Raw genomic sequence first — 27,763 nt, forward strand, 5'->3', positions numbered from 1 at the left:
TTTTCCCAGCAAATGTAGCCTCATCAGCCCCTTTTCTCTCAGCTGAGACTGGTTGCTGCCTTTTGTCTCTGTGGGCCCAGAGGCACTGACCAGGTAGAACATCAGCCACCAGCTGTGGAGCTGTCTTGTGCCAGTGAGCTACAGAACAGTCTAGAGAGCCCAGCATAATGATTTTAGAGAGAGACACCTTTCCCCTCCAGAGGAACTCTAAGGATAAGCTTTAGAGTCTGCAAGAACTGCAATGGAATAGACTTTGCCCATCCATTTAGCACTGTATATATATATATATATATGAGAAGTGAGGGTAGGAGAGCTTCAGATTCCCTTGCTCCTATTTGTAGTTTCTTATTGTAGCATCAAATGAATTGGTGTGCACTTTGTAGCATATTATGAGGAAATTGTCCATCATCCAAACACGTTAATGATACCTGTACCTCACTCTTACTTTTATCCCTTACATAGATTTGGGAAGTGTAATGCTTTTCCTTCTGATAGTTGATGGCTTTGCAGTGCACAAAGCTGGCTATCAGTAGCATTTCTCTTGTTTCATATTTGGTAACAGTGGCTTTGCAGCTACCCAGATGGCATCTTTTAGAAACAGAACCGATAGATCAAGTGAACTAAGTGGTCCATGTAGTGCAATTCCTAGAAATCCCTTGCTGAAGCTGGTAATCAGTTGAGTTTCTGTATCATGTTCTCTGATGTGGAGCTGTTTTCTTTGCAAAGGGGAGTGGAGGGATGTGACCAATCCTGCATCTCAAGTGTGTGGATATATAAATTAATTAGAGAAGGTGCTGGGAATGTCCTTCCTACTTCTTTGAGATTTTGAAGCATGGAGTGCTTGTCAAGCTCACAGGACATCTTGGCTTGTACACATCCTTTTGCATTAACATTTAGGTAGCTTTTCCATCTATGCAGTTTCTTAACACAGTTGCATTGAGCCACTCCCACTCACAGTTTGTGCTGTGATAGGATTTGTTTGATTTCCTGTGTACCAGTTATACTGGGTTTTCGTGATGAGAAGGGCAGTGATGATTTGTGTTTTGAAAAACATACCTGAAAGATCATGTGTGTTCATGAAATGCGTATAAATGGTTGTCAACTTGATTTTCAGTCCTCCTCTACCTTAGAGTGATTGCTGCTAGTCTTTCTCCCCACCCTAGATACTGGAGCAGTGAAACAACCTTTTTTAAAAAAATACTCTATTCCATTTCATTTAATTATATGGGAATGGTTTTATATTTTGATAGAAAACAAAAGAAGTAAAATAACATCAGGTGGATTAGAAGTTCTTGTTCTTTTTGTTTTTCATCATTTTTTTTCTGCTTGTGGACTTTGCAGCTGTGTTAGGGTTTGCATCAGAAGAGAACAAGTCAAAAACAGCTTGTGAAAAGATACTTCTGTTGAAGTAGGTAAGCCAAGCTGATAGCTCTGGGTATATGAAGAGTTCCAAGTACTAGGAAAACTTTTTTTAGTATTATTTTAATATATTCCTTGTTTGCTTTCCCTCACTTTGGTGTTCTTGCGTTAACCAAAGTCTTTTGGTCTTTTACTGTCAGCCAGAAGTGGCAGAGCAATATTCCAGGTCAGTTCCCCTGTTACTGTGAACTCAGGGTTGGGGAATGTAACACAGATTGCAAAAATAGATTTGACCGAAGTGGTATCACGATCAAGAGAGAGAATTAAATGAAACATGAATCCCAGTTGAAAAGCCAGTCCAGTTCCACTAAACTTTGCAAACACTAACACAACATAAGGCTTAGCAGCAGGAAACGGTAGAGACCACAGTATCCCTGGAAATGCAAGGCAATGTTCCCACCTGCCACCTGAGCAAGCTTCTCTGGTTTATACTGTAAAGAAGCCATGTAGTTCCAGCTGAAGGCACAGCAGCCACTTGCCCACATCACAGAAGGGTTAAATCATGCTAAGGAAGAGAGCAAAACACTCCTGGCAGTTGTTTTTATGAGATATTATCTTTCAGGAGAGGGATTGGAAATAGATGCCACTAATCATGGCAAGGCCTGTGTAATTTTGTGTGGAACACTGAGATGACTGAGAGAGTAATTGCCCTGAAAAAAGGACTGTTCGGAATAAAGTGAGAAACTACAAAGGGTGAAGAAAGGAAACAAAAACTGTTTTGGAGGTTAAAATGTGTGAGGATAAAGTAAACGCTTGCAAAGCTCATGCTGGGTTAGACTTTGCAAAGGAAAGGAAAGCAAAGAGCTCTGTTCCTTAAGCATGTAAGTAAAAGCAAGGCAAGGGAAACCAGCAGTGGGTCCACAGTGAGGATGGAGCTGACATAAAATGCAGTTTAATGTATAGTCAATCAGATGGGCTTCCATTTCAGTTGGCATTGGACGTGGGAGCAAAAGAGTCGGTGTGTAGCAAGATTGGGAAAGACTAATCCAATGATGCAGGAAGAAAAGTTTAAATATTACCATACTGTAATGATTGAAAATAAAATTTGACCAAATAGTCTTAGTCTCAGAAGAGTGGAAGAAGTGTACAATGAAATTGTGAGCTTTGTGGTAACAGTTTGTGAATAAATCAAGGTATCATGATGTACCTTGCCTGCTTAATTCGGGGCGATACTGTGCGACCACTGGGTGACAAAAGTATGACCTGCAAATAAAAAATTATAAAGAAAACAAAACATCAAACAAAAAAGGTTAAAAGGTGATTTGATCAAGTACATGTAAGTTAATTTAAACAGTAGATAAAACACCTTCTTTGGAGCAATAACAAAAGACTGCTAGTTCTGCAAGTGAAGCCCTTTGTTTTCATGCAGGTAAGTGGTATAAAATGTGACATGGATTCAACAAAGGCTATGCCTTTGGCTTGGCAGCTTTTATCAACAACATAACTGATTACCTCCAGGAGGGGAATGTAGTGCATTTGAAAAGTCTGGGCTTCAGTAAAGCACCTGAATGCTGACACATGGAAATAATTATTTAAACTGGATAAAATGTGGGAGCAGTACATGAAGTGTCAAGTGGCTAAGAAGTTGGCTTAAATGAGAGATTAGAGGTTTTATTGAAAAAGAAAATAATGGGGTTGGATGTCACCTACAGATTGTGGAGTTTCACTGAAAGTAACTGGGGGACTGATCTTTGTGATAGTGTCACTAAGGTTTCTGTTCAAAAAATAAAAAGGAAAAAAATCTGCTGAAATTTCAAACCCCCACCAATGCAGAGAAGGATGGGCACATCATTCACTAAGAGCTGTAAAATGTTGCCATCTGTGATGTTGAACAGAAATGTAATAGCAGAAAGTACCAGGTCATACAATGAGAAAGTGGTGAGAATTTTGGCTACCAACAAAGTTCTTATCAACTGAAAGCAAAGAAAGAGAAAGATCTGAACATCAGTCAGTGAGCAAATGCCACCAGTATTATGTGGCATATAAATAGGCAAGTGTGTTCCCAGCGTGTACCAGATGAGAGATTTCTGGCAAGGTTGTGTGTTACACTGATAAGGCCTCATCTGGAAAGCTGTGCTCAGTTCTAATCACACAGGTTCTGGAAAGATTAATCCAAACTGGGACAGGTGCAGAGACCTAGGGGATAATCAGCACGCTGAAGAGCTTATCTCGTGAGAGAGTGGCTTGGCTTGTTTAGCAAAGCAAAACAAAAGCATGGAAATGTTGGGCTCTGTAAATAGTATAAGCTGGGTAAGGGTAAATGTTGGCATGTTATTCGAGCTAAAATATTAGAATATACTTCATTGAGTGCCACAGTGAGTGAAGCTCCTGTATTATTTTCTCCAACTGCCTGGGTCACATATCCTTGCAATTTTCTGGGATTTATGGGATTTTTGCTTGCAAACATCTCCCCAAGATTTTTCCCTGTGATTCATTTCATCACAAATTCTGATTAAAAAGTAACTTAATTTGAGTCTATAAAAAGCCTTAAAACATACTCCAACTGGACCTTTTTCATTGCTTCGCTCATCTTTAAGTAGTAACAATACTGTCTTTCTCCCTAACTCTGTAGACTTGACTGGTAACGATTTTAACACGCAGCAGGGTTGCCCCATAGCATTCCTACTGTGTCTCAGAAAATACATCCAGTCTGTGCCCAGGCCTTCCCCAGTACTTGTTACATAGACTCTATTGCATCTCTAGTTTTTTGCAGCTAAAATGGCCCTGTTTCCTCTCTCAACTAGGACATTTAACATTTTTTTTAGCATCTATTAGCCTAAACCACTTAAGATTCCCTTTAGCAGTCTGGCTTCCCAGCAGGTTGTGCCAGTAGTGGCGAACAGGATAATGACATAAGGTATTCTCTCGCTTTATTTACCTCCCTCTGCCTCGCGCCCCTTTTCTCACAATCGCTCGGTTTTCTTAAAGAATTACGGTTCTGACTGTTGCATTTATTGTTTATTCACTGGCTTATCCTTAGGTTCTAATGTGAATGGGCTGGAGGAGCCCAGCCTTGCCAAGCGGCTGCGGGGCACTCCGGAGCGGATTGAGCTGGAGAACTACCGGCTGTCGCTGCAGCGGGAGGAAGAACTGGAAGAGGTTCCCGAAGAGACACTGGCAGAGCATAACCTGAGCAGCGTGTTGGACAAAGGAACAGAAGAGGATGTGCCCAGCAGGTTAGCACACATTGCCCATGAGCTTTTTTTTATACTGGCTTTTGCCTGCTTTTCCCTTAGCTTTCCTTAACATGTTATTTATCAGGTTGCCCTTTCCAAAGTTATTAAAGAAGTTCTGCGTACGTACACAGATATTTTATCTTGCGCTTTCTGTTCTAAATAGCTTATAACCATTCTTAGAAGACACTTCTAGGACTGTAATGCCATGAAATTAAGTCCTAAATTGGAACGGATTTTTTAATTTTTATTATTTTAATTGTCATGTAAATGAATTTTTCTTAGCAAACAGAACACGAATTCAAGTAGGAGGGGATTCCAAAGTTAATTTCTCTTCTGAATGTTTTACATTACAATTCAAAACTACTTTTGATTTCAAGATTCAACCTTGACACACATGTAATCGTGACGGAATGCTGGTGCAATGCCTGAGAGATATTAATTGGAAGGAATAGTTATGGCTATTGAAAAATATGTTGTACCTTCCTGAATTTCTCCTTATCTGCAAAATGCTTTGTAAGGACACTAGGATCCATGTATGTGCAGGGAGAGCTACAGGAAACAGTTGTTGGAAGAATCATTGAGAGAAAATCCTCAAAAAGATGTTTGTGAACTTTATAGTGGATCACATGCTTATACAGTCTTGATTTCTTAACAGGGTTTCAAATCATCTACTTGTCTTTATAGCAATAGCAACCCTTACCTTTTCAGCTCTGAGTCTGTCCAGTAGTCTTGAAATAAACTCAGAAAATGCTGTTATTGGTTTCCTAAGGCTTAGATCCTATGAACATCTTCTATGTATGCATTACCTACAGATACAGAGCTGTATGAAAAATCAAATAATCTTGGACTATTTGTGGGAGATGCCAACTGTATTTTCTTCACTCGTCCTTCCTTTAGTTCCCTGCTCAGGTCTAGGAATTTTATCAACTGTGACAATATAAGCATTAATGATAGTGGGGATTTTTTAGTCCTTTATGGTTCTAGCTGTAAAACAAAATTTACTGGTATGGAGCTATTCACTATTGTTATTCTTTGTCTTGATTTCAGTAAATCAGGACACAATAGACCTGCTCAATAAATGGCAGAAGACTTACAAAGGAGAAGAGTTAGTTTAAAAAAAAAGGAGTTTTTGGCATTTTGGCATGAAGTTGTTGGTCATCTCCAAGTGATGTTTTGTGGGATTATGGAGACTAAGGGCAGTATACTATTAGGTTAGCAAGTTGGATTTTGTCTCTTTGGGTGTTACATTTAGTTCCCTTTGTCCTACATTCATCCTCATAACCTGTATTAAAATGATATTTCTGTCTATAATAGACTGTATTGTATAATTCTGGATGTGAAAAGCAGTGTTTAGTGGGCAACTCACACTCTGTCATAGGGAGAAAAGAGAAAATACATCAAATTCCTTGTCAGTATGACCTGGAAAAATTTATGTTCCAAATCTAAATATGGCAAGGAGTTTACTGAGAGCATTGACAAGGCTGTGTGGGCCAAACACGAGAGAGAGAATTTTCTAGGCAATGTAGCTCTTGGGTATCCTCTGTTCAGCCGTATCCACTCCGTGATACGTCACAGAAAGAAGGCAAAAAAAGGGGGAAAAACCTGACTACTTTTTCAGCAACAAAAGAAAAAAAGTTTTGACTCTTGCAGCAAGCCAACCAATCCCTGATTTGATCATCTTCACTGTCATGGTGCAGCGCCGCAGGGTTAGGAGCAGGCGGAGGGGATGGGAACTCTTTGTCCTCTCTGTGTCTTATGGAGCAGGGGGCTGGGCCTCGGGGTTCACTGAGGTGTGAGATCTATGTCAGGCAGAGACCTCACATTTTGGTTGCACAGCTTTCCATCACACACACACACTTGGGAGCATCCATGCTGGAGAGGAAGTTTACAGGAAACAGTACTCAGAGTATATTTTTTCGAAAGAGAGTTGATCTTGTTTAAGCTTCCACAAGAAAAAAGATCAGTTAAGCAATTACACCCTGACTACACAGGTATGAGGTGTGGGAAACCCTTTATGTGCCTTATTCATTGCCTTTAACTTGCAGTAACTCCCAGTATGTCATCTGCAGTTTTGGTATCCCACTCTGTGGCCTTTCAAAGCAGTGTTGTAGGAAAGCTTGTGCCGTGTGGGTCCGCATGGCAAGGAAGGAGGTTCATTTCCACAGTTTGGGTTTTCAGTTAGTCTCCTCAGCACTAAGTCTGTGTACATACACCTTTCTAATGAGATATTCAAGTGCTTATACAAATTCCATAAAGCAACCTACCTTGGGTCTTTGAATTCTGCTTTATAGAAAAAAAAGAGTTCAGCTGTTGCATTAATTCCTATGGCACAGGGTTGCCATGCTGAAAGGAATGCCCACTATAGCAGGCCATCTCACTGCTGTCTTTCAGCTTCTCATTTCTCAGTATTCAAAGGTCAAACAAAAACCAAGTTATAAACAAAAGCCAAAGAAGGTAAAGTGAGCTGTGTGATAAGGAATGTGTGTCGTCAATATTCCATGCGATAAGCCGCTGGTTGAAGAGCAGCAGCTCGTCCCGTTCAGCAGTCATGGCAACAATTTGAGCAGCAGTAAACCTTATTGACAGCACATGAAAACTCCAGCATGTGGCACCTGTCAGGTTTATTTCCACACCAAAGGCTGGGAAGGTTAATCAGGGAGGAGGGGAACATCACTTTTTATCTCGTGACAATATCTGCGTAAAACCTTCGGAATATGCTTCGGTCTCCTGGAATATGCAACGATTCCATGACTTGCACCAGTGTTTGTATTTCACATGTGAAAATCAGGCAACATGTTAAAAATAAGTATTCGGTTCATGCTGTGAAAAAGTGGGTTGTAACCTGAGCAAAATAGAGCTATATGGATGCAGAACAGTGAGGAGAATTTAAGAGCCTCTGGACAGAAGTGTGTGACAGTCAGAGCATGAATGAAGTGTTTTCCTTATTAGATTTGTTATCAAAAATAGGCTTTCAGACAAGTAGATGAATAAAATTATGTAAATATGATATTACCACTGCACAAGTTATATTTTGTAGACTTACATGAGGTGTGAGCTTCATTATTTTCAACTTGTTGGTTTTCTCTTTCATTGTCTGTATGGGAATGGGCTCTGCCAAAGGCTGTTAACCAGTGATAATGGGCATAAGGAAGCAGAAATACTGTTCTCAGTTTATTTGCCCAAACTTTTAACTATTCACAGTTTTCTCCTTCAGTCAGATGAACTGGGCCTTCTAAGATTTATATGGGAAGCATCCAACTTTTGCTCTAATAAATGCAGTTCTGTTATGGCAATGATCTCTTAAGGAAAAGCAAAGGTAGAGCACCTTTTCACCCTGCATATGAGGTCTCTGAGTGTGCTGTAGTTCTCATTCATTTTCCAGTGACAAGCACAATCACCTTTCTTCCCAATTCCTCTAGGTAGTCCAGCATGTAAGAGTGAGCCAGACTAAATGCCTTTGTATAAGTGGTTACATTTCTTGCCCCCGCAGTTTATGCTGAGGAACTGTTACAATTAAACAGAAATGGCTTCTAAAAGGCAGTAATATTTTACTGCTTTATATAGTTTAGACTTTGCTATGAGAATAATAAGCTCATTATTGTAATTATCTTTGCACTGCTTCCTACAGTTTCTTGCCACTATGTACACTGTGTACTTAATTGGATACATATTTCTGTCTGTGATGTAGAAGAGTGAGTAATTTTGTATTTTTTTTCTCCGGCTCCCCTGGGTTCACATACTGTATCCTTTGTCCTGATAGTTGTGTTGTGTGTTCTTTCTACTCCCAAAGCCTTCTCTGGTTCACAACATCAAGTGCCAAAATCATCTTGGTTATCATAGCTGGCAGTAGCTGCCATATCAAAAGATGTGACCTTCTACATTCTGATACTGCTGAGAATTCTTGCACTGGTTTATCCAAAGCAATGTGATATGAAGAAAGTAGTTTCTTTTTGCTGTGTTCAGTTGTCATGAACTGTAACAATAAATACTACACAAATATTTGAACTTGGCTTCACAGGCACTTTTCTGCTGCTTCACATTCTTTGAAGGAAGCAGAACAAGGACCATACTGCAGTCCACACGTGATGCTGTCACTAAAATGCCTATGAAATGTTGAAAGCAGAAAATTAGTGTTATGTTTTGGGCTGGTGGGTATTGAAACAATTTGTCAGTGATCTGAGACTGATCAAGGAAACATTAACTGCATAATCTTTAATATTATTATTTATTATTATTAACTATATAATCCTTATTTTTTTTCCTAAAACCTTACAGTAGTTCAGAGTCTGAGATGGAGGAGGAAGATGAGGAGGAAGAGGATGAACTACTGCTGCCTCAGCAACCCCCTTCAGACTTGGGTGGTGTGCCGTGGAAAGAGGCTGTGCGTATCCACGCCCTCCTGAAGGGAAAGAGTGAAGAAGAGATTGAGGCTGAGGAGAATCACGAGATTGAGGACAAAGATGATTATGATGAGGAGGAATATGAAGAGGAAGAAGATGAGGAGTCGAGCGAAGGTTAGATTGGTTTGTCCTTTCTTTCTGCTAGACAGCAGGGAAAACTGGGTTGAGTATTGGCCATGCAGAATGAGAAAGGTTTGCCTGGAAAACTTCTCTTCTTCTTTCACATCTTTATTGCTCTGATTTTTTTAAGGGAGTTATTGTCAAGGAAAGCTTTGGGTGGATCTTTGTGGACACAGAAGGACTTTGCCCACAGGGCAGTTAGAGCACTAGTACCAACACAATATGCTTCCCGTACACCATGCCAACATGTGCAATTCACAGCTTTGTGCTGCTGTATTGGTTTATTGTTGGTTTTTATGATTATTTGGAATTGGATTTGAATGTGCCCTTTGTTCTTTGGCAACAAGAACTGGAAGCATTGTGGTTGCAGTGCCTCCCTAAGGGGTAGTGCCCTGTCACTGTAGTCAGGGCATTCCAGAAGAAGCTACTTGTAGCTCTCCTTTGTTAAAAGATGGCCTTGAGAAATCAGGGAGTTCAGGTGCTTCCCATTTTAGCTCTGAGAGACTTCTGTGGGAAATCTTAGGGAAAGACTCGTTCCCCTGTGTTTGTGTCAATCATCAAAATGCAAAGTTTGTGCTAAGAATAGACATGTTTCCAGTGTTTCACCATCATGCCAAATTTCTCGCTGATCTTGTCTTTGTCTTTATACTCACATTTCCATTTTGTGGAGACTAGTAGACTCCAAAGAGCTTTTTCGTAAAGGTCTTTGGCTGCCTACTGCAAGCAGAGGTCCAGTTTTTTGAGCCTTAGTGGCAGCGTTGTTGATGAGCTCAGCAGGCTACTTGGCTACTTCTTCAACGTAGGAGCTGTATCTCCATGGCTGAAGTCTGTGGAAATCAGGACTTCTTTTTAAGTCTGGTAACATGCATGTTGTGTGTTTAGTCTGCTGAGCCGTGGTGTTCTTGGACGGATGTTGTTCCATTCAAGCAGTTTTCCTGTCAGACACTGAATACAGCGGGACTACGGGGAGTTGCTGGATTTCCAGACAGTCTCTCTTTCTGATTCTGTCCTCTCTCTTTCTCTCTTTCCCTCTCTCCATCGCTTGTGTGTGTACACGCGTGTCTGGTGTTATATGTGGATGTGTGGTTCCCTCTGCTGTAGAGGGGGAGTATAACCCTTGGGAGAGAGAGCTGCAGCAAGGCCTCTGGCTTCAACGTCTCTCAGATGAAGAGGACTCGGGTACATATAAAGGTACCCGTACACACCATCTCCACTTCCGTTTCCCCAAAGGAGCGGGGAATGTTTTAAAGAGCAGGTCCCACATGAGAAGTTCCTGTGTTTTATTTAATTACCAGCTCCCTCAAAACTGATTCGGGAGCTGTTGTTATCTTTGTCTCCTCATCCAAGTGCCATAAATCAGTTCTGTCTTTGCCACTGGATTTAGTAAAATGATAAAGCTGCCGAGTACCTCAAGATATCTAGAAAGCTTGGACAATTTGCTACTGTAATTTGTATGAACAGTGACCTCCACATGTTTAGGAGTTTCAAATTTGTTCCATACACACAGACTACTTGCACCTGTGCAATATGTCAGACATATGGGATGCATCAGAAGTGTGTCAGCAAACTTGCTTTTTTTGTTGTCCTTTGTTGAGTGTGTGTCTGTGGGGAGAGTCTGGGGGGCAACTAATCAAGCTGCAGCGATCCCTCAAAATTTTTTGAACAGTTGGTCATAAAATTAATCTGACATTCAAATCTAACTGGTTGTGTTCTCTTGCAGTTTATTTTTATGTTTTGGTTTGGGTTTTTTTGTAAGCACTTGGTCCTAATAGCTTGTTAATACTTATTTCCTCAATGTGATTCCTTAGAGCCAGAATACATAAGAGGAAAATCCAAGTGCTTTCCTGCATGTAAGAGGGCATATGCAGTTGTTAAACTGCATATTTTGCAGCTTATGGTTTTAATAACTGTAGCTTGGCTTCTGACTTTTTTCTTTTTAAGAGGGAAAAAAAAATGGAAGAAGTGTTAACATTTTTTCCTCATTTAACTTTTCTGATGGTAAGAATGAGAAGTATTAGTAAGATGGCTGAAGGGCATATCTGAAGAAGTTCCTCCTATGGGAGTTGTTAGTGTGCTCTCAACCTGGCTCTTAAGGAGTTGATTTGCAGGTGGCTCCTCATTCCATTAAAGTGAAAACATTGAGATTGCCCACAGCTTATAAAGTGCTGATAGGTGCTACAGTGGAAATGGGGGGAAATGTTACTGTTCCAAATCTAAGTGCAATTACTGTTCAGCTTCCTGCACAGCTCAGCAGGCAGTCTTGAGGGAAGGCTGTGCCAGGTGTTTGAAATTCTCAAGCACTTAGACCTTAAGGAAGTGTTAGATTTGTCTCTTAGCCAAGCAGCAGTCTTTCATGGCTGGCTGTGCTGCTCCTTATTTACTGGAGAAGGTGAGAGGGACCAGTATTCTAACCAGGACAGGCTCAGGCCTCTGTCCAGAGGCTCGTGGAGAAATTATAGGTGTGTATGTTACAGTAGTCTAAATCCCAGAGAAATCCATTTTAAAACATGCAGATCACGTGGGACCTGCTCTTTCCAAGCCTTGCTGAGGGACTATATACTTCTCAGCCATTGCTGGCAAACCTAAACCTTTTAACACAGACTTTTGTGCGGCGATGCAAGTGCTAACTCTACTCATCCTGGGGCCTGCATGCGAGTGCTTTGGTATGGAGCGAGAAAAGCCCAGGTTCCTGTCCCTGCAGGATGTCCAGTGGCTCTGGTAGCCCATGTGGTTGTGCTAATTGATACAAAAACTCTCTGATGAGGCGACAGAGACATAAAACCGCTAAATACTTGGCTAAATTGTGAATCCCGCTCTGCATTTGAGTTTGTGCCTCTGAAACCTTTTCCCCTTAATAACCATCTGATGATTCTGTCCTTCCTGCAGTTCCTTCTGCCTGTTTCTCCTGCAGTTTTAATGCCAAATCTCACACATAATCATTCCTAAAATGCAAGGCCCGAACAGTTTGTCGTATCTGGGAAAAACATGGCCAGGAGAGAGGAACTTCATTAAAATGAGACAGCAGGAAATAACGAGTGCAAGCTCTAAATGCTGCTAATGTGTCCTGTTTTCTTCAAACACTACTGCACCATGTGAAAGTCTAACTGCTTTTGAGGTTCTAACCTGCTGAAGCAGTGTTTTGCCCTACTCAGTGGTAATCCAGCTGTTGATAAAAATGATGTCCTACTTTATAAAGTAAGTGGGCATTTTTCTTTCAGTTTGAGACATTTGCTTTTGAAGACCACTCCTGCAGAAGGTGAACAGGTGAACACCTGTCCCCTGTAGAATCAGTTATTTTATTATGGATAAATAAGACTGAGTTACAGTCGCAGAGCAGATAACAACAGAGACAGGGTTTATGAATTTAATACCTCAGAATAGGTGCTCCCAAAGGTGGGTGTTCTGCAGCAGTTAAACAAGTTGCTTATCAATTGCTTTAGGTGCCCGTTGTTCCATAGGTAGCTGAGCTTTGTGTAAGCAGGTATTCCCTTCTGGGGAGGTGGGAGTGGCTGTTAAGTCACAATCAAAATGCTGTTATTCTTCAGGACAAAAAAATCCCCCTTTGAACAAGTCAGTACAAAAGAGCAGGAGTAAACAAAGTAGTGTTTTAAGTGCTAAAGTAGGCGTGTGCCCCTGTGTGCATATGCACATGCACACATGTGAAACTCTGAGATCCATCATGTAATTTAATTCACAAAGAAGTGTGTACCCAGCCCAGAAAGGAGTGCTTAACCCAATAATAGGGGATGAAAAACCTTTTGTCTTGGTGCATCAAACTACAATGCAGATTGTCCCTTGCCTTTAACAGCAAGACATCGTTGGCAATAATCATAATGAATAGGCTGAAGGAGCTGGAAATTTCTGCTAAATTGGTATTTACATACCACATACTGTTGGACACCCAGAGAATGTCTTTCATTTCAGCGAAGCTTCTTGCAATAGAGATAATCTATAATTATTTTCTTTATAGCATTCCTCTGCCTTTGGAATGGCATTATTCAAGCTTTGATGGGAAGTATGAGGAGCGCTGTAATGCCGAGCTTTTTCTGTCTGTCTTGCAAACTGATCTGAGCCAATAATATTTTCTTTTCTTATTTCCTTTCCTATATTGTGTTACCTTTCCTTTCCACTGCTCTCCCATCTTTTCCTCCCTGTCCTTCATACACCCTTCCTACAACCTGGTATACCATGCCCTCCTCCTGCTAGCTGGAAACCTTAGGCTGCAGCAGATTGTAAATCCGGTTGATCCTCTGGAGATCCTGGCAGATGTGCACTGGACACACATCCGTGAAAAAGAGGAGGAGGAAAAAATGGTCTCAGCCTCAAAGTCCTCCACCTCCAGAGGTAATATCCCCCTAAGCCCCACACCGCCAATTCTTGGATCACAGTTGCAGCTGTTTAACTCTGTTGGTTCTGTGCCCTTCGAGAGCAGTGACTTCAGCAGGGGCAGCAGTGATTGAAAGGAACTACTTTCAAATTACACTGAAATTACGCTTGGTTAAACATTTTGCTTTTCAAGCCGGTGTCTGTTTAAAATTACTGCTTTCTCATCTCTGTGTTGTGACTTCTAACCCATTTGTGTGCCTGCTTCGACTCCATAGCATTTTTCTTCACCACACACATGATTTGGTGGTGCTGGAAATCTGCCCTCCGTAACCAACTTTAGGGATGCTAAAAAGAAGTTGTCATGTGCTTTTTGTGGCAGTGAGGACTGTACACCTCTCTAGGGAAAGCTGAAGGGTTGTGTTGTGTAGCTACTCCAGCAAAGATTGAACAGGATCAGCTTCTGTATTGAGCATATTTCTCTACTGCTGGTTTTCAAAGAGTGTAACTGCATCTGGTATTAATAGGGAAGGATGGGGGTCAAAGGGCTTGCAAATCTGATGAGTGAGAGTTTTGACTGCCTGTGTTTAAGGTTTGGCAGTATATCTATTTTTTTTAATGTGAGGTGTGACCTTTGCATGTTGTCAGTTACTTAAAAGGAAAACTTTGGAGGGGGAAAATACTGGTAAGTCCAGTTCTCATGTGAACGCCTTCCAGCAGTCTCTGCTGACTTTGTTCTAAACTGTATTACAGTGTGTCTTAAGGTAAGTATGTCATAGGTGCTTTACCAATGAATTTAATTAAAGTTCACCATGCAGTTGATGAGCAGTGCTCTTCTCCCAGCCTGCAACCACTGTGACAGAACTGTAGAGGGAGTAAGTATGCTGTGGGTTGTCTTTTACAGCAAATGTGAAATTAAGTTAAAAAGCCTGGGGCTTTACCTCATGTTTCCTGATCATCTTCTATTCCAGACAATTATCTTTTCCTCCCAGTTCTAGAAGTTTGGTGTGGGGTGGTTTTATCCTGATCTAGACTGATACACAGTTCCAGATCAGTTTGGCTACACTTAAAACTGCAGTTTGTAGAATGCACTGGGACATTCTGGTGTGAAATCTGTGCCCTACAAATAAGAAGTGGGTGTTTTGTTCCCACACTGCAACCACAGTGTTCAACTGTCTGTAACATTCAGTATTGTTAGAGTAGTTGTTTAATATTTAAAAAATATTAAGTAAAAAATGTTAACTCAGTTTCTCAAGCTTACAGCAATTCAGGTTACCTGTGCTTCTGCTTCAGAGTGAGTGTCACTCTAGTTTCCCAGTTTTTATTTTCATTTGTGTTTTGTAATTCCTACTTTTCTGTATTGTTCTGGTACAGTTGCCAGCAACAGGTCATCCTTCCAGAATTGATTTTTTGGTTTTTCTAAATTCCTTTGGGAATGGGGGCAGGATTTTAATTTCCTTCCCCTAAAACCCAGTCAAACTGGGACAATCCCAATTGATTGATTAGCTGCTTCAATTACTTTGTTACGTAGTACATGTGTGTACAGGTGTACCAGCAGTTTGGGGTTTTAAAGGGCTGTTGCCAATATGTATTTGTGGACGTGCTGTAAGTTTTCAACCTGAGTTCAACGGGCAAATTGTTCCTGGCTGAGCTCTGTTCTGTGATATGAGGTGTTTGGAGAGCCCGTCGGTAGCAGCAGCAGTGATAAGGTTTGCTGTGAAAGCCTGGGATAACGTGACAGTTCATAGAAGCCCTTCTCATTCTGCTTTGGGAGCTTTTCTTCGTCTGCTGGCATGGGCACCTGGGCAGTGCAGGTTCTGGGACCCCGGTACGACCACCCCTCTCTTGTTGCTCAGATCCCTCCTCTCCTCGTTTCACTTCTCTGCAGAGTTTCAAATGGAGCACAGTAGCAGCAACCTGCTGGTCAGATGCAGTGTTTCTCTCACTGTGCCATCCGTATTTCCTTTTAATGTTACAGATCCTAAGGCCATATTTCCTTTTAACGTTACAGATCCTAAGGGAAGATTAGGCCCCTGACATTTGTGTGTTGCTTCAATTTAATTCTCGAGCCTGGAATCGGTTGTTTAAAATTTCATAGGTTTTATTCCTGTACGTGCTACTGAAAAATTTCCCTTTGTCACTCTTCTGTTTTAGACACTGACTGATGGTCTAATTTTGATTTCTTACGATTTATTGTTTTTTAAATTCAGCGTCCGACCTTCCCTCCGTACGCCATGAGGCGGTACAGGCGTGGCTGGAGACGGTCCCTGGAGGTAGTTTGGTGATGTTCTATGTATTCCAATGCACAATAACCCTGCCCGTCTCTTCTCCATGCCTTCAGCAGCTGAGCTGGTACTTTAACCCTGGAACTTACGGCCCTGTCGCTACTGCATGAGTGGAGTGGAGGGCGGGAGGAAGGGGAGTGTGCATGCACGCCTTGCTCAGGCAGACCCCTCTCGCATGAGCTCCACACCCGTTGTAACCCTCCTGAGGGCAGGTTATCTTGGGTGCAATAATGCAGAAGGAGCACTTCAATTTGCTTTGTCAACTGAAGATGGGAGCAGTTATTCTTCCCCAAGCCCACAGAATAGAAGAACGTGGGGCTTTCTTGCAGGTGAAAGATTAAGTGGTAGTGCTTAGAGCAATGGCAGTTCTCTGTAGCAACTGCAAACTGTAGCTATCTGGTGAAGGAAGTAAGAAAGAATAATAAGATTGAAACTGGGATCTTCAGGAATAGCGATTGTGTTTCCTTTGGCCTGGGGTTTCACGTTATTCAGGAAAGCCTCGTGAATGGTGAAGGATGGTAAAGCTCACCTGCTTTTTTATATGTGGTCCTCTAAGCTCCATTACAAAACCGGTGAGCGTGAAGATTCTGGGATGCCAGTAGGGGGGTACATCTGTGTAAAGCTGTGAAGGTATCTCATTCAGTGGAGTAGTTTGTGCTGGGTAGTTGGTGTACAGCTGAGTTGCTTTGGCACATCAGAATAGCTCGCTTGCCTTTAAAACTTTGCTTCTGCTGCTGCTTTGGCAAGCCAGCAGTGTTTACAAGATGTCTGCACACGAAGCAGTCTGCTGACAGCTGACAGCCTAATACAAACCAAGTGCTGATCCCAGTTTCTGGCTGCTGTAGTGTGTAGCTTCTGAGTTACTGTGTGACAGCTTTTGGCCTCTTGCTCCTTACCCTAACTGCATATATGTATATGCACAGTATATGTATAATATAACCAGCCACCTGTAAGCTCTCCGTGTCCCTCAAAGTGGGATCCACCCTTGCACCAAGTCGCTACTTATCGATGCATCTGTAATCTTCCATTGAGTTTTGTGTACCAACCTGTTTAAAACCTGATTTTCTCCTCTCTCTCCAACACAACCTGTGTGTGTCGTGTCAGTTCATGGTTTCTGGATCTGAAGACCTACATATACGTAGTGGATTCAGATATTCTTAACATCAGTTATGTTTTTTGCAAGTTCTGATTAAGATCACTCACATTTGCTGCTACCATAAAACCATCCCATGACATTATCATTTCCAAAATAACATAAGCTACTGCATACCTAAGCAACAATCAGACTGGAACATGTTTTAGTTTTGTTCAGTAGATTTGTAAATGCCCCTGTGGGAAGTCCAGCCTTTGCCATATGATTTAGTTTCCTGTGCTTGATGTCAGTATGGGTGTGGATTTTATCATCCTATCCATAAGGGAATAGGCCAGTATGTTATCACACATGAGTGGAAATGCCTTTTCACAGTAGCTGACAGAAAATAAAATAGCCCATATGTTTATCTATGTTAAATAATCCTATAGAAAATGGAAAAAGGGAAATTCTCAGGTTGAAGGAAGAAGACAAACCACCCACTGAAGGCTGTGTTTTGAAATAAGCAAAAACCTATATTAGAGAAAGAGGAGAGGCTGCAAGACCTCAATTTTAGGGAGGGTTAGTTTGTTTTCAAGATTGTCTTAATTAGCATTGCTGTCATATAAATGGTTCCAAGAGCCACATCCTCACTAGTAAACAAAGAGGACTGGGGCCTACACCCTGACTCGGGAGGAACCTGGCACACTGTGGTTCTCTCCTGCATGGCTTAACTTCTTTGCCATCCAAGATTGGGGGCTGTGTTCAGACTGCCTGTGGAAACAGCCTGGGCCCTTCCCAGGGAGTTGTGCCTGGAGCCCTCCTCAGGATGACAGTGTGACACTGTGTGCTTTCAGGTCTAGAGACCTGCACCACTTAGTTTACTGGTGTAGGTGCAACCAATAAGGTTATAAATATATAACTTATCGTTGTTATAGAACCATATCCTGTGTGTATAATTAGCAGATGTGCATGGTAACACATGCTGGCTGTGTACATGTTTGCAAGAGGATGTACAACAGAGTTAAGTGTTGTTGAACATGAATTGATAATAACTCACTTCACACTTTTAAAACTGTAGTTGACCAATGCTACTGTAGGAAAAAAAAAGGGAAGTACTCACTCTTCTTTTAATATTTAAATTATGTTTTATGAAAATGTTTAACAAAAGAAAAAAAAGTAAATCATCCATAGCACTAGATATGGAATAATGTGTCATAAGGTTTAAGGGGTTATTTTAAAAAGTATCATTTAATAATGAATTTAGACCCCAGACTTTGATCTTGTCTCTCCCCCTGTAATTAAATCTTGTCACAAGTAGTAATGTCAGATAACATAATTTTCAGAGTTGCAAATTCAAGAATCTTTTCTTTATTTTGATCCAGCAAATCAAATTATGATCTCTAAAAGAAAAAAAAGTTTTGAAAATGTAATTTAAACTATTTAAAAGTATCTCAATTAATGATCTGTGACAGCAAAAAAGCTTTTTATGTATCATTTTTATTACTTTAAACTATCTCAATTTGTGCCCTATGTACTTGTATAGCATATGAATTTTCTTAGACTTTATTACCAAAGACTGCAGTAGCTGCACAGCATTAAACAGTTTTCAAATGTAATAATGGTCAATCCCAGAGCTAGACTCTGTCTCTGACTTACACCCTCAAAACCTGTTTCGATTTCAAGATGAACAGTCATGGTACGTGGTGAGATTTCAGTTTTGACTTAATGAACGTATTCTATCAAGTGGTGGTGACTGTTCTGGTGTGGTAAAGGAAAAAAAACAATCTTCCTGGAAGAACAGTAAACTTTATCCTGGTTTGATGTCCTCCCAGTCCCCTTCTTGTTTAATTTTTCACAAGGCCTGTTGCTCAGAAAAGCCTTGGCTGCTTTCACTGCAAATGCCTCGGAGACTCCCAGGGGCAGGCGTTCCTTGATTAATTGGAGTCTGGAAGTGTCGTTCCACCATAGATGTCCTTCCAGGTGACACATTTTGGGATTCCTTGTTTTGGCAGTAATTAATAAACATCTCGACTATAAACTGTTGGTACAGTTCAATGTAGAACCTTTTCACTGTCTAGTGTTTGTCTTCTTTTCTTTTTTTTCTCAATATTTGAATATATTCTAGCTCCGTGTGAGGATAATGATGTGGAGGATGAGCTGGGCACAGAGCCTGCAGACACAGAAGGGCAGGCAGGTGAAGAGGGAGACACGGGTGCAGAGCTGGATGATGGTAGGGTACCGTGTGCAGCCTTTAAACCTGTTGTGTGAACACAGTTGTACTGGCAGAAAATACTTTGTGTGAAGCTACTTAAACATGGTATTATTTTTAGTGGTGTGGGAGTTTGTTTTGAATAGTCAAGAGGGAGCCGGGAGTGAGTGACAAGAAGAAAGACGAGAACCTCAATGCCATGGATTTTGTAATGAATTTCTCATGTCTTCTCACTGTAACTAAAGTGTCTTGTGTCCATATTCTGTGCTGATACTGATGAATAACAGAAATAGAAGTAAATTTGGGAAAGTTCTACAATATTCTGCCAGAATCCTTCCCTTGCTGTTGTAAAATTAACTGCATATGCCAGAAAACATAAAAAAATTTCCAGAAAACAGATAAGGCAGGACTTCAGTTACTGATTTAGCTATTTGTACTAACAGTGCAATCATTAACTGCTTACATTGACTGCCTAAATGACTAATTATCACACCAAGGAGTGAAACATTTAGGGGCTCAGGTTATGAAAGTGATTGGCACCTTGTGAATAAAAAGAAAGTATTATGTCCTGATGGATTTGTATTTGAATTCTCTTGTTGGTTTTTTTTTCCCCTGCCCCACCCACGACCAGATGACATCGCATCTGACGCAGAAGCGGAGTTTCGCTTACACCGGGGTGGTGTAGAACAGGCAGAACTAAAAGTCTCTGAAGATGAAGAAGATGAAGAAGAAGCAGAAGGTGCTTCTTCCAGTGTGGCAGAAGGTAGTTGCTTTACTCATCAGTGTTTCAGTGATTTTGATGGCGTTAGAGATAGTCTGTACATTTATGGGATTTGAGAGAAGAGAGTCTCTTGGATTTGAACCATCTTGCTCCTCTCAATGGCAAGGCATGTGCTTGCATTGACATTTTGAGATGAATGTTCTGAATCCATTAATCACGGCTTCCTAAATGTGAGAACCCCTCTAACTGCTTTTTCTTGTAAAAATTTTTACATTAAAAAGCTTGTACCATTTTGAATATTTAAAAGTTTTTGTCTATGTTCCAGATGTCCAATCTAGAATTTGTAATAAGCTGAGAAATTTGTCTGTACTTGCTGCGTGTAACATAAAAAAAATTAGAATATTAATGGTCTCATGTGTTTTTGGAACATTTTTGCTTTCCCTAGATCCATGCAAACCATCCATCCCTATCCAGGCATCTAGTGACAGTGTTCTTCCTCTGTCTCCAGCTGCTAGTCCCAAAGCAAAACAAGCAGAGGTAAGAAAGAGAATCTTTGACATTTTCCACTTACCACCTGTAGTTCAATAAAACAATTTGTTGGATAAACTAATGAGGGCTGACAGCAGTGGGCTTTTCTCCTTTCCTGTCTCTAAAATTTATGTTGATCTTGAAATCTGACTTTATTTATACTCAAAATATAAAGTACTATCTTTTTAACCTATCTTTGGAGTGTAGTGGCTCTGTCACAAAAGTTCCCATCACAAAACCCAAAAAGAATTATCCAGGATATTTTAATTTCAGTGCCCAGTTAACAAGAGGTATACATGATGAATGAGGGGAGCCATAACTAGCGTGTTTCCTATTTATCCTGGTCTGGCTGTCTTTTATGTACCAAAAGCAGATTTAAAATTATAGTAGTAACCAAAGCAGTATTTCTCTATTCCAGAATTCAGCCTAGTTCAGCTTAAGGAATTGAGGCATGTCACATGTTGTACTTCATGTTGTCAGCCCTGGGTGGCAGCTTGCAAGTGTACTGGGGTGTTTGTGGCTGCTGGTGTCTAAGAGTTGAAAGTACATGACCCTTAAAATGTTCAATTCAAATTTTTCCCTTCCAAGTGCCTGTTTGTAAGGAATTATTAAAAGATGATACTTCATCCTAGAGAGTTTTGACATAAACCAGTTTACTTTTACCATGGACAGATTAAGGGCTAAGTCTGGTTTGCTGACAGCAATTGCTGACAACATTGACTTTCTGCTAAATTCAGTTTGTTTTTCTGAGGGCCATCTAATAATTCTGTTAGACATAGTTAGTGTTTATATCAGTACAATGCCTGAATGCAGTTCTCAAGACCTGTGTGTTTAATAGGTAGGTTCATGCTCCAGTGGTCACATGTCTGCATTCAAAAGAAAGCTGGAGCAAAAGATGCCATTGGAAAGAATAACACCAGATCTCAGTCTGAGGAGTCCCCTGCCAAAGGGTTAAATTGTAGAAGAACAAACTGTGCTCTTGAGTAATATGGGTATAGGAGGTGAAAGCCAGAATTTCTCAGACTATTAAGGGGCAAGTGAACTGCAGCCTAATTTACTCTCAAAAGAGAGAAAGCGTCCCTTGCTTTAAGAAAGCATGACGGCAACACTAGTCAGCAGAAAAGTGCTGTACAAATGAGACCTGGAGAGACTTACTTCAAATCTGTCTGAGATAAGGGACCACCACAATACAAAGAGCTGGAGATTTGAAGGGAGAGAAAATATTAATATTTTCCTCTTTCATTTTTTGTAGGATGTACGAGATCCCCTGGCTGAAGTACGCCGTGCAATAAAATCCCCAGAGGCACGCTTTTTTCCTGAGCCTTTCGTTCTTGAGGAAGGACCAAAGGATGAAATTCCCAAAGAAAGGAGAGTTAAGAGCCCTTTGGTGCCACTATCTCCAGTGTTATCCCAGCCGGTTGCATCACCAGAAGCCATTGCACCTACATCACTAGCAGAGTCTCAGCCAGCAGCACCAACATTGGCTTCATCCCCAAAATCTGCTCAAATGCCTATCTGTTCCCAGCCTTTGCCTTCTGCTGAAACATCCATTCCATCCCCAGTGGAGCCTCCAGTATGTTTCCAACCTGTCCCAGCCTTAACATCTACTCCTTTAGCCAAACTGGTCCTTAGGGGCCAGGATGGTGAGGTGGAAAAACTGGGGAGCCCTACTACTGCAGAAGAAGCCCTGAAACGGAGTAGCCTTGTGGAAGAGTTCTGGATGAAGAGTGCTGAAATCCGGAGGAGCTTAGGGCTCACCCCAGTAGAGAGAAACAAACGCCCAGAGACGAACTTCACTGTGTCTGCTCTTGAGACAACTCCTCTGAAGAGTTTTAATAGCAAGAATATTTCAGGGGATGAAAGGATCCATCCTGTGAAACCCCAACCTGCCCCAAGAAGGCAGGGACTGTCCAAGTTAGAAAACGAGCAGATTTCTCTGCTCACTCCAAAGTCTCCATCAGAAAAAGAGCTAAAGATTTCCGGTGAAGTACGGGGAGATGTATCCAGCAGTTCTGGACTTGGCCTTCAGGAGAGCTCATCCAACATGAGAACTATGGCGAGCCAGAGCTTCAACACCTCTGACTCTACCATGCTCACTCCCCCATCGAGTCCGCCTCCACCACCTCCTCAGGATGAAGAACCAGCCACTTTGCGCAGAAAGAGATACCAGGCGCTCTGGCAGAACGAGGTTGAAGCCAGGTCACCTCCAACACCAGCGTCAACGCCTCCTGTTCTCCGACACCAGGAGCCAGCCCCTGCTGCCAAGGAGACAACCCCAGCCAAGAGAGAAGACGTGCGCAAGTCTTTTGCAGAAAGTGTGGACGAGATTCCGTTTGCTGATGATGTAGAAGACACGTATGATGACAGGACAGAGGACTCAAGCCTTCACGAGAAGTTCTTTACCCCTCCTACCAGTAGGCCAAGGCCAGAGAAAACGCTTGTTTTGCCCTTGGTCAAAGAAAATGGTGGTCCACCCTCAGTGGAAGGAGGGGTTAATCAAAAGAAGAGACTGTTCCCTGAGATTTCTGTCGAGGCCAAGGAGCTTGCTGAAGAAAGAATGAGAGCCAGAGAGAAGTCTGTCAAGAGCCAGGCACTACGTGATGCCATGGCTAAGCAGCTGTGCAAGATGAAAGATATGGAGATGGCTGCAGCTGCTGCTACTGCGGCCACAAGGGCACGAAAGGCATCTTCGATGCCCTTGAAGACCAAAGAATTGTTTTATGAGTCTCCAAAGCATTTGGCCTTGAAATTAGCAGAGGGATCCACACGAAAGCATAATTCTGCTAGTGAGAAGTTCTCCACTCCTCCTGCTGATATGGCTGGACCTGAAGGGTCTGTCAGCTCCTCAGAAGGCTCCAGTGGGAAGAGTAAGAAAAGAAGTTCTCTTTTCTCCCCTCGTAAGAACAAAAAGGAGAAGAAATCCAAGAATGATAGCAGGCTTTCCGACAAATCTAGTGGTGGGACAGAGGAAGCAACAAAGCCCAGGTCGTTATGGAAGTCTGTTTTCTCTGGATATAAGAAAGACAAGAAGAAAAAGAGCGATGACAAATCCTGCCCGAGTACTCCCTCAAGTAGTGCCACTGTGGATTCTGGCAAGCGCAAAGCATCTCCATTGATTACAGCTGCAGGTATGACAGATATGTGCCTCTGCACCATGTAGTTTTCCTATTCCTTGGTATCCTTGAAAGTAGGTTTGGCTTGCTTTGTCATTCAGCTACTGTGCTGATAATGCTGCTCCCCAGTGTCAGATGGGCAGATCGGGGTAAGTGCTGGAGACTAGACTTGTATGTTTACATATTGACAGAATTAGTTGATATCCACTGGAAAAAATGGATCCTTAACTAAAAGTTTCACTCTCAACATGGACAAAGCAAATCTGTTTTCTGCCTTAAATGGATTTGAGAAATAAGCACTATTAGTTGGAATTTGTGACATTTCTTCCCTATTTTAATTCTGATCCTCATCTTCTCTTGGGTGGTCTGTCCTCTCTCTCTCTCTCTCTCTCTCTCTCTCTCTCTCTCTCTCTCTCTCTCTCCTCTCTCTCTTTCTCTCTCTCTCTCTCTGTCTTTTTCTACCTGGCTCCATGGAAGCTGAAGACTGCGGAGATGCAGTTGTTCCTGTGTTCTCAGTGATCTGGCAACTGTTGAATCTATGAAGTAGGGATTTTGCAGCCTCATGTAAATCTGTCACATGCCCACCAGTTGCAGGCAGAGATGTTTAATGGCAGTGTGGGATACAGTAAATAAGTTAGCCATAAATGTGATTGAAAACATTTCTCTGGCGTTGGACAAAGACTCAAAATAGTGCTAGCTGCTGTCATCCAAGTGCTGTATCTAAGAGCATTAATACAGTACAAAGGGAGAATCATGATCATTATTTCTAACAACATTTGAGGAAAGTGATGCTCTTGTAGGTCAAAGCTCAGAGATGCTGATCATTTTGTGGAGCGGTGCTGCTCTGGTCACTGAATCCCAGGTGAAGCAACTGAGACTGACATGAAAGGACTAAGTATTTTTGATACTCAGTCAAACAACTTAAAACTGAGTTCTAGAATGTTTACAGAAAGGGTAGTTACCTCTCCTTTAACTTCCCTTTTTATTCCCGGCTTCTCAGATTTACAGCTCCGTCAACACCTGAGTTTCTCAGAGGACTCTGACCTGTCCAGTGATGATGTTCTGGAACGCTCCTCCCAGAAATCCAAACGAGAGGTAGGTAGATGGGAAATGCATCTCGTGTCCTGCATATCACAGACTCAGAGAATCACATCAGAAACTTGGATGATTAATGTTGTTTTTACTGTTTCTCCCAGACTTTTCCTGTAAGCTGGCTGACTATTCTGCCTAAAATAAGTTGGTTTCACTTGGTTTCACAATTGCAAGCTACTCTCCCCTGTTATCATATGAAGGATCCATTGTCTCACTGTGGCATTACTTTACAATGAATATTACAGTCAGAAGAGTGAGTTTTGTCCCTGTCGTGAACATCTCCACAATCTAGAGAAAACAGATTTACTGTCAGAAGAGTAAATTTCACTGGCTGTAATATTACTGCAAAAACTTAATGATGAGATAGTTCTCACTTTTTCTGAGAGTCTGATTTTTGGATAGTGGCCCAGAGGACCCAGAGCAGGATGGAGTACTCAAGCTGGGGTCTTGTGAGGGCAGAGTAGAGGGTCAGAATCACCTCTGTCAACTTGCTGGTCACAACTCTCTTGGTGCAGCCCAGGATACCGTTGGCTTTCTGGGCTGCAGGTGCATGGTGCTGGATCATGTTGTGACCAGCACCCCCAAGTCCTCCTCAGGGCTGCTCTCCATCCATTCTCAACCCACCACAGAGGGCCACTACATTGGTCAGGCACAATTTGCCATTAGTGAAGCAACAGTCCTCAATCACCTCCTTATTTCCCATGTGCCTTGGCATAGTTTCCAGGAGGATCTTGCTGGGCACTGAGAGGTGACTGACTGGGCTGTAGTACCTCAGGTGTTTCTTTTTCCCCTTTTTAAAAATGGGGATTATGTTTCCCCTTTTCCAGTCAGTGGGAACTTCACCAGACTGCCACAGCTTCTCAAATATGATGGATAGTGGCTTAGGCTCTTCCTCTGCCAGGTCCCTCAGAACCCATGGTCCCCTGGACTTGTGTACCTTCAGGTTCCTTAGGTGGTCTCAGACCTGACCTTCTCCTGCCTCGGGCATTTTTTCATTCTCCCAATCCATACCTTTCCCTTCTGTGACTGGGATGGTGTGGCTGGAGCACTTGCTGGTGAAGATCAAGGCAAAAAAGCTATTGATTACTTCAGCCTTTTCCATATCTTGGATAACCAGATCTTCAGTTTCCTTCCAGACAGGGCCCATATTTTCCCTTTTATCCCTGATGTACCTGTAGAAGCTTTCCTATTGCCTTTGATGTCCCTTGCCAGATTTAATTCTGTCAGGGCCTTAGCTCTCCTAACCTGATCCCTGGCTGCTTGGAGAATTTCTCTATATTCCTCCCAGGCTACCTTTCCTTGCTTCCACTCTCTGTAGGCTTCCTTTTTGTTTCTAGAATTTGTCCAGAAGCTCCTTGTTCATCCATGCAGACCTCCCAGCATTTTTGCTTGACTTCCTTTTTGTTGGGTTGCATTGCTCCTGAGCTTGGAGGAGGTGGTCCTTGAATATTAACCACTTTTCTTGGGCCCCTTCCTCCCTCCAGGGCTTTATCCCATGGCACTCTACTAAGCATATCCCTGAAGAAGCCTAAGTCTACTCTCCTGAAGTCCAGGATAGTGAGCTTTCTGTGCACTGTCCTCACCGGCCTAAGGATCTAGTATAAGGATTTAGTTTATTTGCACACACTTATATGTGGAAAATAAATGATGAGAGCAAGGTTCCGAAGTTAGTTGCTTTTAAACTATTTAATTCAATTTTAGAATGGCACTATTAATGCAAAAACAAGGGAAAAATTTAAGGAACTGCTTGATCATAGTAATGAAGAGCCCTGCTTTCATTCCTGAGAACCTCTAAGCTCTGCTAGACAGAATTGACAAGGTTTGGAGGAATAAGTAGAGATTTTGTTGACCCCATCAAACACTAAAGCTCTTCTGGTACTGAAGAGTGAAAACTGTGTTCCCACAGTCCCTCCCTGGTGGTGCCTGGTACACATGTTAGAAAAGCTCAAGAAGAAGAGAGCATCTGAGAGGGTAATGTCACAGACACAGTGCTCTGTGCCTTCCTGTCTCAAACCTGTCCTCCAGTGTGCACAAATCAGTCTCAGATGCCAGGCTCTAGTTGATACTTGGCTCAGATGGCAAAGGTGTGGAAATACTGCAAATTAAAGTGTCATATGAAATGCTTCTTATGTATAGATAGTAAAATGAAATAGAATAACTAATGAATTTAAAACTGGTGGAAGGAATTGATGAACTAAATAGGAATTTTCTGTATTTACTTATCTCTCTTTTAATCTTTTTCCCTAGTTGGTCTAGATCTCTTCTGAGAGGAAGATTATTTTGTTTTTATTTTATTCCCTTTTTTCTCTCCCCCTTCCATTCCTCCTTGCATGCCCTCAAGGCGTTTCATGAGAAATTCTGCATTTTCCCAGAGATGCAGAAGAACGAGGTACCTGGGGCCAGCAGAGGACAGATACCCAATACCTGGGGTTCAGATAAGAGTTACGGAGTCACTGCTCTGTCTTGTGAGCTCCTTCAAAAGGAGCCAAGGCTGCAGTAAGGTCCATCCTTGTTTTCAGACTTTGATGTACCTTAATGGTCACTTTTTTCTTCTGTGCTGAGCTACTTCGATTTCAAATGACTTTTGCAGAAAAAATATCACTAAGCACTGGAGAGGATGATAAGTGACAGTGGCAGATGCCTGGATTCCTAATATCAAAATTGTCTTGCAAGCTCTGCCAAGGGTATGGTGGTGGTGCCTCCTTCTCTCTCATTTGCTGTTGCTGAAGTTATGTTAGGAATTTGTTTGCTCAGCATCTGCCTGTTTTCTGAAGAACAGTTTTGAGAATGCATTTATCTAGAGGGTACAGATCTGAGAACTCCCCTCGCCTGGTTTCATTGCATCCTATCCAAGGATGTAGAACATATGTGCAAACACTGGAATGCCTTGCTGTCAAAAGAAATGTAACCAAACTTCGAGACTGTCAAAGCTGGGTTTGTACTGATTTGGGGAAAGGGGTGATATTTTTTAAGTCACAACCTGCATGCTACTTATTATGGGTAAGAACTGACTTTACTGTGTGTGCTACATAACTTTTATGTGAACCCCCTCCTCTGAACTGAAATTCTGTTTGTGCTGCTTTTTTGATAATTGTAGTGACCTTTGCTTCCAGACAGCCTGCTCTGTTTAGCCTGTTCTTTGTGATCAGCAGTGAATTAATTCAGTGTTGTTTAATGTAGTGGCTTTCAAGAGAAGCATCTTGCAAAGAATTCCTAATGTAAATGCCCTCTGGGTCTCGTGTTTGTAGGTGTATGTCACTGTGTGTGTTTGTCGTTGTTCCCGTACAGTTGTGTTGTGGTCAGAC

The 27,763-nt window shown here is 41.9% G+C and overlaps 1 protein-coding gene across 1 annotated transcript in view; it reads left to right on the forward strand.

Moving 5' to 3' along the window:
- Positions 1-27,763, forward strand: part of MICAL3 (microtubule associated monooxygenase, calponin and LIM domain containing 3) — a 166,384-nt gene that overhangs the window by 111,587 nt on the left and 27,034 nt on the right. Inside the window, exons 27-38 of the mRNA XM_029963545.1 lie at positions 1,767-1,811; positions 3,273-3,278; positions 4,400-4,595; positions 8,871-9,109; positions 10,217-10,306; positions 13,322-13,459; positions 15,649-15,711; positions 18,921-19,025; positions 19,636-19,767; positions 20,171-20,262; positions 21,506-23,381; positions 24,367-24,461. Of these exons, the coding sequence (XP_029819405.1) occupies positions 1,767-1,811; positions 3,273-3,278; positions 4,400-4,595; positions 8,871-9,109; positions 10,217-10,306; positions 13,322-13,459; positions 15,649-15,711; positions 18,921-19,025; positions 19,636-19,767; positions 20,171-20,262; positions 21,506-23,381; positions 24,367-24,461 (3,077 nt within the window). The remainder of the gene's footprint in view (positions 1-1,766; positions 1,812-3,272; positions 3,279-4,399; positions 4,596-8,870; positions 9,110-10,216; positions 10,307-13,321; positions 13,460-15,648; positions 15,712-18,920; positions 19,026-19,635; positions 19,768-20,170; positions 20,263-21,505; positions 23,382-24,366; positions 24,462-27,763) is intronic.

The sequence above is a fragment of the Manacus vitellinus genome, unplaced genomic scaffold (assembly GCF_001715985.3).
Source record: "Manacus vitellinus isolate BGI_N305 unplaced genomic scaffold, ASM171598v3 scaffold_5_pilon, whole genome shotgun sequence".
NCBI lineage: Eukaryota > Metazoa > Chordata > Aves > Passeriformes > Pipridae > Manacus > Manacus vitellinus.